At 41.8% G+C, this 15,711-nt stretch overlaps 1 protein-coding gene across 1 annotated transcript in view; it reads right to left on the reverse strand.

Moving 5' to 3' along the window:
- Nucleotides 1-360: 360 nt before the first annotated feature.
- The window catches only part of LOC115111747 (polypeptide N-acetylgalactosaminyltransferase 9), a 94,565-nt gene continuing 79,214 nt past the window's right edge, over nucleotides 361-15,711 (reverse strand). Inside the window, exons 10-11 of the mRNA XM_029638119.2 lie at nucleotides 2,183-2,350; nucleotides 361-1,816 (exon numbers count right to left, since the gene is read on the reverse strand). Coding sequence (XP_029493979.1) covers nucleotides 1,670-1,816; nucleotides 2,183-2,350 — 315 coding nt within the window. The 3' untranslated portion in view covers nucleotides 361-1,669. The remainder of the gene's footprint in view (nucleotides 1,817-2,182; nucleotides 2,351-15,711) is intronic.

Consider the following 15,711-nt stretch of genomic DNA (forward strand, 5'->3'; position numbering starts at 1 on the left):
GCCACCCAGCTCATCACTCACTGTCACACTATCTGTCTGTACGGCACGTGAGCGAGAATGAAACGTGTAATGCATACCCTGTCCAACGAACCGCTTTGCTCTCCGCTAGGAGGTGCACAATAGCTATTGTCTCATATTCAACCGCTTAATGCTAATCCACGAGATGACATTCAATGACATTTCTTGCAAGTCACATTCATCAGCTTTCAAAATATCATCCCTTTGTAAAGAAAATGTTATGGGCACATGAGTCATAGCAATCACAATCCCCTTTGCACCTACATTTTGACCATTCAGTATAAATAAATGAGAGACAAAATATGAGAGGCACCAAAAAAGGTTTAGAGAGAGTTATTTATCTTCAAAGCTGTTCACTTTTTGGCCGGGCATCAGAAAATACAGTGGGAAAAGAGTTTCTTGCTGAGCGTAATAAATTGGAACGCTTTCAGTACTTTGTGAAGACCTGTTCTGTGGGTGGGTTTTAACGATTAGAGAGTTGCGAGGCCATTATCCAGTAGGAGGCTGTAAGTGGAAACACAACAAAGGCAGGTAAGTGGGCTTACACTGTCAAAGTCAAACAACCACCCGCATCAGGCTTTACATCTGTAAAAATAGGCCCTGGCTTCCATGTAACATGCAGTGAACATCATTGTGGGTAAGGAAAATCTTTAGAAATCCTGAAATGTTCCAATATGTACACTGCCTGGCTCTGTACACAATGGTTTAAAATATAGCTTTTTTTTTTATTAATGCAGTTAATTAAAACATTTTATTATCCTAACTTTTCTTGGAGGACTGATACCAACTTCTATTTTACAATATATTACTATTATTTAGACATCTTTACATTGGTTTATATATTAATTACTTTAACATAATTTGTACATGCTTGTGGAATTGACATTCCCTGGTCAGATGAAACATAAGGATGTAAAAAGGCACGCTGTTGCTCTGATAATTAGTGGCAAGCAATACAGTCAAAAGAAAAATACAAAATAATATCCTTTTGTATTTGTGAGAACAGTAGTTGCTTTGCATTCTTCTAAGTTCATCAGGAAGATGAACAGCTTTTTGAGTCATATAAAAAAAATCTCTTATCAGGATTGTGAAATGTCCAAAGCAATTATCCAAATGACAGCCTGAAGTAATTACAGATTGATATGGCGACTGATAAGCAATTTCATATTTTGATCTGCTCAGTCGAATCAACCAAATGACTCGCTCCAACCTCATCTGCAAAGATTCCTGGGATTGGCTTTATATCAAAATCACAATTCTTGTCATTGTCAGTGTTGAACCACATTGGGAGTTTCATTCAAGTGTCTTATTATTATTTTGTACATGTTCTGTAAGAAATGTAGAGTATTTCAAACAGTACTATATAGCTCGCTGTAAGCCTATGGTATGGTCTCCACATTTGACCCCCAGTTCAGCTGAACACATACTGTATATTGATCATATTCATCTGAAGATTCAGCAGTTGAAAGCTTTTTGCTCTAAGGGGAGGGCTCAGTGCACACAGTCCATAGAATAATCCACACACTGTGTACTCATCTCATCAGTCCCAGGGCCTATAGCTATCTCATACGAAATGCTCTCTGACTGTCTGTCCATGGGTTTGTCTTCCAAGACTGAAATTATATAATTTTCTCAGAGGTAATGTCTTGCCTCAATGCCTCGGATGCTTTATCCAGTTCCGTATCACCCACTTTTGACCAGAACACCTCTGCACCACCAGTCGAAGGCCAAAGTTGGCATCTTTGGACATCTCCACCTCCAGGCACCTTCCAGTGTCCCTGCTGATGATTGGACCATTCTGCAAAACAAGACACGAAACGATCCTATCAAAAACACTGATATTGAAATAGAACTTTGTATCCTCAAATCACTCTCTATATTTCTATAGTGTTACTATTACCCGCTCCATACAGGCACACTCGGTCATGTGACAGTTGTGAATGCAAATGCACTGAATGGACGTGGGATTTGGCATACTCTTCTACAATGGAGGGACCTTTATCAGCAGTAACAACATTTAACACATAGCTCATACTATTATAGAGAACAATTTATTTTCCTCTATGTATGCAATACATGACTCAGTTCATTTGAAGAAGCTAGAGGCTCTTCCAGAAACATGGATCAATTATTGTATTTGAATCCATTTGTGTTTTGATTTTACCTGTGTAAAATCCCACAGCCTCTGCGAAACCCGCGAAACAGAGTCACATTTTTTCAAGCTGGGCGTGCGCCCTCTTCCGTCATCAATGAGACATTTTGTATTGGGCAGGAAGGTGGTTGACCCTAGGGGTCCTAACTGCAGCAGACCCTCTGTTGAGTAACGGGCAAGCTGAAAAACAGAGATGAACATCAGGCAGTTAATTTGATTAACAAAAAGAAACATGGATCCAAAATGCTGTACATTTGAGTAAATGCTGCAAATACAATTGGTAAGTAGTGCACCAGGAAGTATTTTCACCATCCAACTCTAATTCAGTGAGCCAATTCATTAGCTGTATGCAGACTTAAGATATTTATGGAGCTGCTAAGTCTATTATCTATGTTACTGTCTGAGGACATGATAATACAGAACAGAGGCACAGTTTATTAATGCTAAAGATCTTTTCAAACAGACATAATCCCTGGTCATTCAATCCAGTACTAGAAAGAGTATGTGTCTGTGTGTCGTATCTGTTACTTAAGGATACAGTAGAAATAGCATCCATTATTCATTACACTGATCCTCTCACAGAAATGAGTAGATAAAGATAGGTGGGTCTTCAATACAGCCCAACATCGCAATATTCTGCTCTTCCCCATTGTTCCACAGTCATCCAGGTAAAAGGGGGTGTTGTAACGGAGGTAACTGTATGAACCAGAACAAGAGGAGGTCGGGGTCGATCAATATAACGGAATGCTTTTGAACCCATATTGTTGACGACCCGGCTTAGATGGACATTATGTGAGCCTTGCAGCTGAATGAATGGCTGCTGCTGCAGGCTGATATTTTCTGTTACCACTCCCTTAAACCACATACTTAGAGCTGGATAAACAATATACAAGCCAGCTCATGTGGGGACAGTGGCTGTCCTGGAGCTCTGGCTGAAGGTGACAGAGTGCTCTTTGTGCAGAGTGCTGCACATAAAGAGACACCAATTTGGAACACATGAAAAATGTGGAATAGGTTCATCACTTACTTGTCCAGACTTTTACTACCTTGGGTCTGGTGAAGGTCCTGTGGCTGATTGCCTTTTCACTATTTCTATTGAAATACCAAGGGAATGTACTTCAAATACCATCTTTTCAAATCTTTTTCATGCTGAAAACAAGTGTACAATGTATATCCTGGAGGAGTAAAGTCGATCCTTGAAGTTAAACTCTATCCATATTTTTCTGTGTCTTGGGATGTTAAAGTGACCATATTGCCAACACACCGGCAGTCACGAATCATGACCAGTCAAACTCCACCTGACAGTTGAGACCCCATAGGCTTCTCCAAAAGTGCGCTCTGATGCCGCTGATGGTCATTAGTAGCATACCAAACTTGCCAATGGCTAGTCGCTAATGGCCTGGTACTCTATTGGTACTCTATTGTCCCTCTAATCACTCTGACATCAATGCAAATGGATTGAAAATCAAATCAAAAACTTAATCAGAGCCCTGGCATTAAGAGTCTGAGCGGAATAGGATCACCTGTTGAGCAGCGAGAGCCTGCTCCTCATAGCTGGTTGATGCATGGAATGAAATGTGTTCATATGAGCCCAACATATACTGCCTATGCTATGTAATTGCGTGAGAAAACAGATTTTTGATGGCCTCTATTAAAAAGAGGAGGATCCCATCAGCTTTCTATAAACTAGGCCTACTAATAGCCTATTAAGCATATTGCTTCACTTTACAACCGGAGTAGCCTACCTGGCTGGCACGAAAAAGAACAGCGGGAAAAGTGTCCTCCATTAGTTATTGAAGTGCATGTCTATTTTCCCCCTGCTCCTGTTCTGACAGTTGCATAATAATTGCCCATTCTACAGTAAATCAAAACTAATTTCACACATTTATTATTAAGTACATGTAAAGACAAGATTACATTGAGAATAGTCTGATGGGTGAGAATATTATCACTTGTGAATGATGCCCAGCAGGTGCAGAAATATGTATTTTTATAAACCCAGTCAATGTGCAATCACGTGTGAAAACAGTTTTGACTTGCAACTATTAAAAAGGGGATCCCAGTTTTCTTGTGATACAGTATATTTATTGTTCAATTCTTAAAAGTAAGCACATGAATACGCTTTACAACCGGTGTAACCTACCTGGCATATTAAAAACTGTAACCACCGGAAGCTCTTCCTCCATTCACTATTCGAGTGCATGCTATGTTTTTTTTGTGGGCCATTTTCAATAAAACAAATTCCCACACTTATATTAGTAGGCTAATTAGTAGACTAGAGCAGATAAGTTTCATGCAACTTTTTTCAAATCATCATCAGACTCGCATCATGCAGCTTTAGTTATGATACAAACCTTAGCCGAGATGTTTTGATTTCTAATATATCCTAAAGTTGCATAAATCCTTCATACAGTTATAAATTAAGCATACAGTGCCTTCAGAAAGTATGAACACCCTTTGACTTTTTTCACATGCTGTGTTACAGCCTGAATTTAAAATGGATTAAATTAAGATTTTGTGTCACTGGCCTACACACCCCATAACGTCAAAGTGATTAATAAAACATGAAATATTTAACCCATTTGTTATTGTCAGCCTAAATAAAATGACTACCTTATTTCTGTACCACACAAACAATTATCTGTAAGGTCCCTCAGTCGAGCAGGGAATTTCAAATACAAAGGCCAGGGAGGTTTTCCAATGGCTAGCAAAGAAGGGCACCTATTGGTACAGTACATGGGTAAAAAAATGTAAAAAGCATACAATGAATTTCCCTTTGAGCATTGTGAAGTTATTAATTACACTTTGGATGGTGTATCAATACACCCAGTCACTACAAAGATACAGGTGTCATTCTCAACTCAGTTGCCACAGAGGAAGGAAACCGCTCAGCGATTTCACCATGAGGCCAATGGTGACTTTAAAACAGTTACAGAGTTTCATGGCTGTGATAGGAGAAAACTGAGGATGGATCAACAACATTGTAGTTACTCCACAATACTAACCTAAATGACAGTGAAAAGAAGGAAGGCTGCACAGAATACAAATATTCAAAGAAAATAACTTTACAGTATGCCCTGAATATAAAGTGTTATGGGTATCCTTGTCATCAGCAAGGACAAAGGTGTTTTAGGATAAAAGGAAACAGAACAGAGCTAAGCACAGGCAAAATCCTAGAGGAAAACATGGTTCAGTCTGCTTTCCAACAGACACTGGGAGACAAATTCACCTTTCAGTAGGACAATAACCTAAAACACAAGGCCAAATTTACACTGGAATTGCTTACCAAGATGACATTGAATGTTCCTGTGTGGCCTAGTTACAGTTTTGACTTAAGACGACTTGAAAATCTATGGCAAGACTTGAAAGTGGCTGTCTAGAAATGATCAACAACCAACTTGTTAGAGATTGAAGAAATGAAAAATAATAATTAGGAAATTATCTCAGAGAAGTTGGTGTTTGGTGGATATATTGCCACGGGTGTTGTTAGGCCCGGGACTAAGTGTTATTGCTATGTATCTATGGACATGACCCAGTTGTTCGTTCTAAATGTGTTATTGCCATATTGGTTTGAAACATTCTGATCCCTTGTTTGCTAGCTAGCCAACTACGGCTAACTTACAGTCACATCAAACGGCGATGCGCGATTTCACCTGACATAGAAAATGTGCTCGTCAGGACACTGTTCAGAGAAGCTAAGTTAGCCAACAACACAGCTATCACAATCACTTCAAACTGAATCTGGAAAGACTGAAAACTATCTACAATTAATTTTGTTTGACATGTTTTCTATTGGCATTTGTTTGTATATATCCATAAAAATTAAGCCAGCTGATTCTTGATTTCGACTGGCTGAGAAAAGCGGTCTGCCCGTCTGTCTCAACCCAATTCCCGACATGTGCATTACTATGGGACAGCTGATGATCGAATTTCAGTACTGAAACAATGTACAAATGTCAGAAAGACAGACAGAAAGGTTTATACAAATCTCCGCTGTTGACAACCAAATGCTAGTCTAAAAAAATGGGAGATAATGTCTAGATGCTTTTATAGTGGAGATCAAGATTATAAATTGTCTGCATGGGCTGATGAGACAGTGGATTGGTCAGTGAGATGGAACAGAGTAAATAGGCATTTCAACATCATAGTTTTAGCCGGTTATAAATTGTGGAATAGATACCGGCTGGAATGTGGTTTTAACCAATCAGCATGCAGGATTAGACCCATGTGTTGTATAATGTGCAAATATTGTACAACTGTGAGAGAAAAATAACACATTTACCTGATTTGTTTGATATTAACAGCTAACAATTAATAGTTAACAAATAGCATCTGGGAAACTAAGCCAGGTTGGGGGTAAAACAACATCTATGCAGATAACCAGGAGATGAACCCAAGGTGGCTTGTGGTGCCCCTAAATCAGCACAGGAGGGGTGGAACCAGCCCTGACTAAGCATTTTTAGGTCTCCTATATAAGATCTCTGTTTTTTCATTATCGGTTAAGCTCTCTGCAACATGCACTTCAGAGTGTGCTGTTTACCAGCTTCGTTATTGCAATAATCAATCGCTATTAAATAAAGATGATTGTTTGAAGAAATGACAAAGTCTCTCTCAGTATAAATTTCCACGACACAACCCAGGTGTGCTAAGCTTTTAGAGATTTATTCAGAAAATACTCACAGCTGTAATCGCCGCCAAAGGTGATTCTATCATGTATTGCCACAGGGTGTGAATACTTATGTAAATTAGATATTTCGGTATTTCATTTTCAATAAATTTGCAAACATTTCTAAACACACTTTGCCATAATGGGTGTTGTGTGTAGATGGGTGAGAAAATAATCTATTTAATCCATTTTGAATTCAGGCTGTAACTCAACAAAATGTGGAATAATTCAAGGAGCATGAATACGTTCTGAAGGCAATGTAGGAGGACCTGTTTCAAATGATCACTTTGTTAAAGAACAGCTGCATGTGCACACTCCCTCAGAAATCGTTTGGGGAAAATATCCTTTCTATTTTATTCAGCTACATTCAATTGTTTACTTCTTACCATATAATAATATAAAATAATGCCCCAGGAATTATAAGCAAATCTTATCTGCTAAATGAACTAGTGTAGCCCACAGCCATATGGCGTAGCCAGATCTGGGCCTGACATAAGGACAACTCAGAATATGCTATTCTGTTCTTCTGAAATAATCCACATTTTCTTCATATCATTATGTTTCTTTAGACCTGCCTATAATAATGGATGTATTGTGATGGTGTAGGCTATATTACATTTATTTACTCAACTTTTTCAAATGTAGATGTTTCATAAGGACTGCATCACTGGCTTGTATGCAATATGTGGAAGCCTGGAGATGCTAAATGTATTTATGTTCATTTATGGTCAATTACCATGAGACCGGCAGTTATTTGCTTGACAGTTACTATCTGACAAAAGTTCATGACCGACACAGCTCTATCTGTATCACAAAGTGGTAGCCGTTTTCCATACTGTTTTAATCACTATAACCCTGTTTGAACATGGATTCCTTCCTGGCAGCAAGACGAATACATCTTAAACGATTATGTGATTTCATTTGTCATTCATTCATTTCACTCTTCTTTTTTTCTCCTTTCAAATGTCCTCCAACTGACTTTCCATCCTGGTGTTTAGGGGTTGTGTAAATGTGTAGCAACTGGCGTGATAAACTGATTCATCAGTAGTGGAAATGAGAACTGTAGACAGTCCAGCAATATAATCCCTGTTCAAATGTGTTTACAGTGTTAAGGGAGTGGATGCCTTTATTTCCTAACGCAATTAAAATCTGACTATGACAAATCATTTGCCACCATAAGGAAAGTATTATGCCAAGCCAATCAACCTGTTCTCAAAACATTAGAGCCTGATGCTCAATTACTTGGCGCAGTAAAGTTTGGGTGGGAGCCTCTTTGGGTCAGGCTAATCATGAGTTTCCTAATTGGCTCATTAACACTAGGCTGGGGTACAGTATAGTAAATATGATGTATGTGTGTTATTGTATAGCAGGAAGTATTTCAGAGTGAGACTTCTTGCTATGGAAATCCCCCCCCTCCGCACCTCGGTCTACCACGGAGCGACAGCAATGTGCCACTCTAAGATTGCTGTACTGTACTCCACTGTACAATTACATTAGTTTGAGGCCTATCATCCCATTTCTATAAAGCTGCTGACTATGCTCTCCGAACAATTACACTGCATTAGTAGCTTTTCAATGTAAATAGTATATATTTTTATGACTGCTGAATACCAACTATCAATCACTTAGATTGTGTACTTTCAGATAGGTAGCTCATGAAACAACTACTCTATATCCCTCTAGATCGTGCGTTCTTCTGTCTCTTCTCTCAACTCCCTACTACATCTCACAGTTTGGGCTTGATCTAAATTTATCTCTAGAGAAACTGCACATTGCGCTCACAGAAGAAAACTTAACAAAATGGAATTCAATTAAACTGAACTGACATTGGTAAATTAGTTGTTTAATAAACAAAAAATACAGTTAAAGTCATTAGTTTACATACACTTGGAGTCATTGGTTGGAGTCATTAAAACTTGTTTTCAACCACTCCAAAAATGTATTGTTAACAAACTATAGTTTTGGCAAGTCGGTTAGGACATCTACTTTGTGCATGACACAAGTCATTTTTCCAACAATTGTTTACAGACAAGTTATTTTACTTATAATTCACTGTATCACAACTCCAGTGGGTCAGATGTTTGCATACACTAAGTTGACTGTGCCTTTAAACAGCTTGGAAAATTATGTCATGGCTTTAGAAGCTTCTGATAGGCTAATTGACATCATTTGAGTCAATTGGAGGTGTATCTGTGGATGTATTTCAAGGCCTACCTTCAAACTTGTTGCCTCTTTGCTTGACATCATGGGAAAATCAAAAGAAATCAGCCAAGACCCCAGAAAAAAAAATGTTGACCTACGCAAGTCTGGTTCATCATTGGGAGCAATTTCCAAATGCCTGAAGGTACCACGTTCATCTGTACAAACAATAGTACGCAAGTATAAACACCATGAGACCACACAGCTGTCATACCGCTCAGGAAGGAGACGCGTTCTGTCTCCTAGAGATGAACGTACTTTGGTGCGAAAAGTGCAAATCAATCCCAGAACAACAGCAAAAGACCTTTTGAAGATGCTGGAGGAAACAGGTACAAAAGTATCTACAGTATATCCAGAGTAAAACAAGTCCTATATCGACATAACCTGAAAGGCCACTCAGCTAGGAAGGAGCCACTGCTCCAAAACCGCCATAAAAAAGCCAGACTACGGTTTGCAACTGCACATACGTTTTGGAGAAATGTCCTCTGGTCTGATGAAACAAAAATTTAACCGTTTGGCTATAATGACCATCGTTATGTTTGGAGGAAAAAGGTGGAAGCTTGCAAGCCAAAGAACACCATCCCAACTGTGAAGCACGACGGTGGCAGCATCATGTTGTAGGGGTGCTTGATGCAGGAGGGTCTGGTGCACTTAACAAAATAGATGGCATCATGAGATAGGGAAATTATGTGGATATATTGAAGCAACCTCTCAAGACATCAGTCAGGTTAAAGCTTGGTCGCAAATGGGTCTTCCAATGACCCCAAGCATACTTCCAAAGTTGTGGAAAAATGGCTTTAAGGACAACAAAGTCAAGGTATTGGAGGGGCCATCACAAAGCCCAGACCTCAATCCTATAGACACTTTGTGGGCAGAACTGAAAAAGCATGTGCGAGCAAGGAGGCCTACAAACCTGACTCAGTTACACCATGTCTGTCAGGAGGAATGGGCCAAAATTCACCCAACTTCTTGTTGGAAGCTTGTGGAAGGCTACCTGAAACATTTGACCCAAGTTAAACAATTTAAAGGCAATGCTAACAAATACTAATTGAGTGTATGTAAACTTCTGACCCACTGGGAATGTGATGAAAGAAACAAAAGCTGAAATAAATCACTCTACTATTATTCTGACATTTCACATTCTTAAAATAAAGTGGTGACCCTAACTGACCTAAGACAGGGAATTTTTATTAGGATGAAATGTCAAGAATTGTGAAAAACTGAGTTTAAATGCATTTGGCTAAGGTGTATGTAAACTTCTGACTTCCACTGTAACTGACATTTTAGTTAATCGCTCAGCACTACATTGAGTAGAACTTTCAACTTTAAATATTATTTTCTACAAAACTTAGAAATGTGCTGTTTTCACACGTTGACACTGGTATTGTGCTGGAGATAATGAAATGAGGTTGAAAAGTGTTGAAATTTCCCTTAATAAATCCCCTTTGGGTTAGGGGTCCCGCTAGTGGGACAACTTCCAGTGAAACTGGAGGGCACGCAATTCAAATAAATAATCATAAAAATGATGGATATTAAACATTTAGGTACATAAGTTTCTTATATCAGTTGAAAGCTGAAAAGAAGTAAGTTCAATAGGAAAACGATTTTAGCTGTTGCGTTCTGTCTTCATTGCGAGCAAATACATGAATTTCCAAGACTGTGTCCCTGTACTAAAACTGATATTTCTTATTCGTTTTGGAAGTTACAAGCCTGGGCTCTCAAAAAAAAAAGAAATCCGGTTGATTTTTCTTTGGGTTTTCTCCTACCATCTCTATTGTGTTATATTCTCCTAGGCAAGCCGACCATACAGTACAGAATCATTGGACAGAACACATGGGGGTTGAGCAACAGCAGGAGACCAGCGTGTGATGTGAAACACCCTGCTTGCGTCCACAATGGCTCTATTCCACTCTATTCTGTATGAGAATGACATCCTATCCCATTTGGACGCACCCCCTGACCACTACAGATCCCTCTGCTGGGGTCTTAAAAAGCCTCTTAGCATAAATGGTTCAAACAGAGTGCAACAAACATCCTCCACTGCTCCATGTACACCACACACATCAGGTATTCCTGCTGGGATGAGCCAGGTGGGTTGAGTGGGGCGACCCTGGCCCTGGAATCCCCATCCTCTGCCATGCCCTATATCAGGATTAGCCCAAATGGACAAGGTGAGCCATTGTCATCTTGGTTTTAAACCTCCTTACAAGAGGCATGAGGGAAACAGAGAGACTAATAAAGATTTATTCCGCACAATTACATTTTTTATACATAATAGGAAAAGTTCAGTAAAATCAAAACGACTCTAAAAATGGAATTGGATCCTGTGTAGTAGCTTTGTAATCTAATGATACAATGACATAACATTCATTTCCATTTGTTTATTTCCCCTGAGGGTCGGATTAAAGACTCAGTGTAGCTTTACTGGACCGCACTGAGCTCTCTCCGGAGGAGGGAAGGGGAAAAGAGCCAGCCAACACTGCAACTATTTTATATTCAGCATGCGACTGATAATAAACATGTCACTCCGCATCCAGAGGGGGAAAAAAATCAGCCATGAATAATATTTGCATGATTGCAGGCACAGAAAAATAGTTGCAAAGACCCTTTTGCCCTCACACTCACAGGTCAGCACCTAGTGAATATTCTATAATGGAACTACCAGGGAGGACATTGATTAAAATATTAGAATAAACAAATGGGAAAGAAAAAAATCAATCGAATTATGAATTTTACTGAACAAAATGATAAACCCAACATTCAACAATCTCAACGATTTTACTGAGTTACAGTTCATATAAGGAACAAAGTCAATATATGTTTTATTTTATTTATTAGGCCTTAATCTATCGATTTCACATGACTGGGCAGGGGCGCAGCAAATGGGTGTTCCCAGGAGAGCATAGGCCCCTCCCACTTGGGAGCCAGGCCCACCCAGGCCCAGCCAATCAGAATGATTTTATCCCCACAAAAGGGCTTTATTACAGACAGAAATACTTCTCAGTATCATCAGCTGTCCAGGTGGTTGGTCTCAGATGATCCTGCAGGTGAAGAACCTGGATGTAGAGGTCCTGTGCTGGCATGGTTACAAGTGGTTTGCAGTTGTGAGGCCATTTGGACATACTGCCAAATACTCTAAAACCACATTGGAAGCAGCTTATGGTAAGGCAATTAACATTACATTCTCTGGCAACTGCTCTGGTGGGCATTGCTGCAGTCAGCATGCCAATTGCACTCTCCCTCAACTTGAGACATCTGTGGCATTGTGTTGTGTGACAGAACTGGCCTTATATTGTCCCCAGTGTAATGATCATGCTTTTTAATCAGCTTCTTGATATGCCACACCTGTCAGGTGGATGGATTATCTTGGCCAAGGAAAAATGCTCACTAACAGGGCATACTTCCGGGTTGGAGCGGGCGGTCGCATCTGCACTCGGTCCGCAGGTAGTATTACATTTCATTACATTTCATTATAGTACAACGGTTTGATTTGTCTAATCTTAGCAATTTCTTCTTAGCTAGCTACATAGCCGTCTTTGTATCATAGATAATTGCGTAATTATCGTATTTCGTCGTCCTAACGCAGTCTACACTGCCCTGCAGCTAGCCAGCTAGCTAACGTCCACCGTTAGCTAGTTCACCGTCTAACGATTAGCAGCACAACTATTTCACTCAACTCAACGACTTGATTAGTGTAGTGTTAGCTAGCTACATAGTTGTCTTTGCTGTCTTCGTATCCAAGATAATTGTGTAGTTTAGAGTGTGTAGTTTTAGAGTGATTATCTTAATTTACCGAGGTTAGCTAGCCAGCTATTTGTCGTCCTTAACGTAGGAGACACTGCTAGCTAGCCAACAGCTAGCCAACGTCTACCGAACAGAACTTCCGCACTCAACAATCCGGTCGCATTTCGCTTCGCTCCACAGGTAGTATCACATTTTTCATTTCATTTCATTACAGTACAACGGCTTGATTTGTTTGATCGTAGCTAGCTACATAGCTAGCTACATAGCCGTCTTTGTATCAAAGATAATTGTGTAGTCTAGAGCGATTTCCTAGGTTAGCTAGCCAGCTATTGTCGTTCTTTTAACGCAACGTAACGTAATCAACACTGCTAGCTAGCCAGCTAGCCCCGAATAGCAGCACAGTAGAAACTATTACACTCAACGGAACGACTTGATTAGTGTAGTGTCAACAACACAGCCACTGCCAGCTAGCCTACATAGTCAACAACGCAGCCTCTGCCAGCTAGCCTACTTCAGCAGTACTGTATCATTTTAGTCAATAAGATTCTTGCTACGTAAGCTTAACTTTCTGAACACTCGAGACGTGTAGTCCACTTGTCATTCCAATCTCCTTTGCATTAGCGTAGCCTCTTGTGTAGCCTGTCAACTATGTGTCTGTCTATCCCTGTTCTCTCCTCTCTGCACAGACCATACAAACGCTCCACACCGCGTGGCCGCGGCTACCCTAATCTGGTGGTCCCAGCGCGCACGACCCACGTGGAGTTCCAGGTCTCCGGTAGCCTCTGGAACTGCCGATCTGCGGCCAACAAGGCAGAGTTCATCTCAGCCTATGCCTCCCTCCAGTCCCTCGACTTCTTGGCACTGACGGAAACATGGATCACCACAGACAACACTACTACTCCTACTGCTCTCTCTTCGTCTGCCCACGTGTTCTCGCACACCCCGAGAGCTTCTGGTCAGCGGGGTGGTGGCACCGGGATCCTCATCTCTCCCAACTGGTCATTCTCTCTTTCTCCCCTTACCCATCTGTCTATCGCCTCCTTTGAATTCCATGCTGTCACAGTTACCAGCCCTTTCAAGCTTAACATCCTTATCATTTATCGCCCTCCAGGTTCCCTCGGAGAGTTCATCAATGAGCTTGATGCCTTGATAAGCTCCTTTCCTGAGGACGGCTCACCTCTCACAGTTCTGGGCGACTTTAACCTCCCCACGTCTACCTTTGACTCATTCCTCTCTGCCTCCTTCTTTCCACTCCTCTCCTCTTTTGACCTCACCCTCTCACCTTCCCCCCTACTCACAAGGCAGGAAATACGCTCGACCTCATCTTTACTAGATGCTGTTCTTCCACTAACCTCATTGCAACTCCCCTCCAAGTCTCCGACCACTACCTTGTATCCTTTTCCCTCTCGCTCTCATCCAACACTTCCCACACTGCCCCTACTCGGATGGTATCGCGCCGTCCCAACCTTCGCTCTCTCTCCCCGCTACTCTCTCCTCTTCCATCCTATCATCTCTTCCCTCTGCTCAAACCTTCTCCAACCTATCTCCTGATTCTGCCTCCTCAACCCTCCTCTCCTCCCTTTCTGCATCCTTTGACTCTCTATGTCCCCTATCCTCCAGGCCGGCTCGGTCCTCCCCTCCCGCTCCGTGGCTCGATGACTCATTGCGAGCTCACAGAACAGGGCTCCGGGCAGCCGAGCGGAAATGGAGGAAAACTCGCCTCCTGCGGACCTGACATCCTTTCACTCCCTCCTCTCTACATTTTCCTCTTCTCTCTCTGCTGCTAAAGCCACTTTCTACCACTCTAAATTCCAAGCATCTGCCTCTAACCCTAGGAAGCTCTTTGCAACCTTCTCCTCCCTCCTGAATCCTCCTCCCCCTCCCCCTCCTCCCTCTCTGCAGATGACTTCGTCAACCATTTTGAAAAGAAGGTCGACGACATCCGATCCTCGTTTGCTAAGTCAAACGACACCGCTGGTTCTGCTCACACTGCCCTACCCTGTGCTCTGACCTCTTTCTCCCCTCTCTCTCCAGATGAAATCTCGCGTCTTGTGACGGCCGGCCGCCCAACAACCTGCCCGCTTGACCCTATCCCCTCCTCTCTTCTCCAGACCATTTCCGGAGACCTTCTCCCTTACCTCACCTCGCTCATCAACTCATCCCTGACCGCTGGCTACGTCCCTTCCGTCTTCAAGAGAGCGAGAGTTGCACCCCTTCTGAAAAAACCTACACTCGATCCCTCCGATGTCAACAACTACAGACCAGTATCCCTTTCTTTTCTCTCAAAACTCTTGAACGTGCCGTCCTTGGCCAGCTCTCCCGCTATCTCTCTCAGAATGACCTTCTTGATCCAAATCAGTCAGGTTTCAAGACTAGTCATTCAACTGAGACTGCTCTTCTCTGTATCACGGAGGCGCTCCGCACTGCTAAAGCTAACTCTCTCTCCTCTGCTCTCATCCTTCTAGACCTATCGGCTGCCTTCGATACTGTGAACCATCAGATCCTCCTCTCCACCCTCTCCGAGTTGGGCATCTCCGGCGCGGCCCACGCTTGGATTGCGTCCTACCTGACAGGTCGCTCCTACCAGGTGGCGTGGCGAGAATCCGTCTCCACACCACGTGCTCTCATCACTGGTGTCCCCAGGGCTCTGTTCTAGGCCCTCTCCTATTCTCGCTATACACAAAGTCACTTGGCTCTGTCATAACCTCACATGGTCTCTCCTATCATTGCTATGCAGACGACACACAATTAATCTTCTCCTTTCCCCTTCTGATGACCAGGTGGCGAATCGCATCTCTGCATGTCTGGCAGACATATCAGTGTGGATGACGGATCACCACCTCAAGCTGAACCTCGGCAAGACGGAGCTGCTCTTCCTCCCGGGAAGGACTGCCCGTTCCATGATCTCGCCATCACGGTTGACAACTCCATT

This window comes from Oncorhynchus nerka, linkage group LG27, assembly GCF_034236695.1.
Source record: "Oncorhynchus nerka isolate Pitt River linkage group LG27, Oner_Uvic_2.0, whole genome shotgun sequence".
Lineage (NCBI taxonomy): Eukaryota > Metazoa > Chordata > Actinopteri > Salmoniformes > Salmonidae > Oncorhynchus > Oncorhynchus nerka.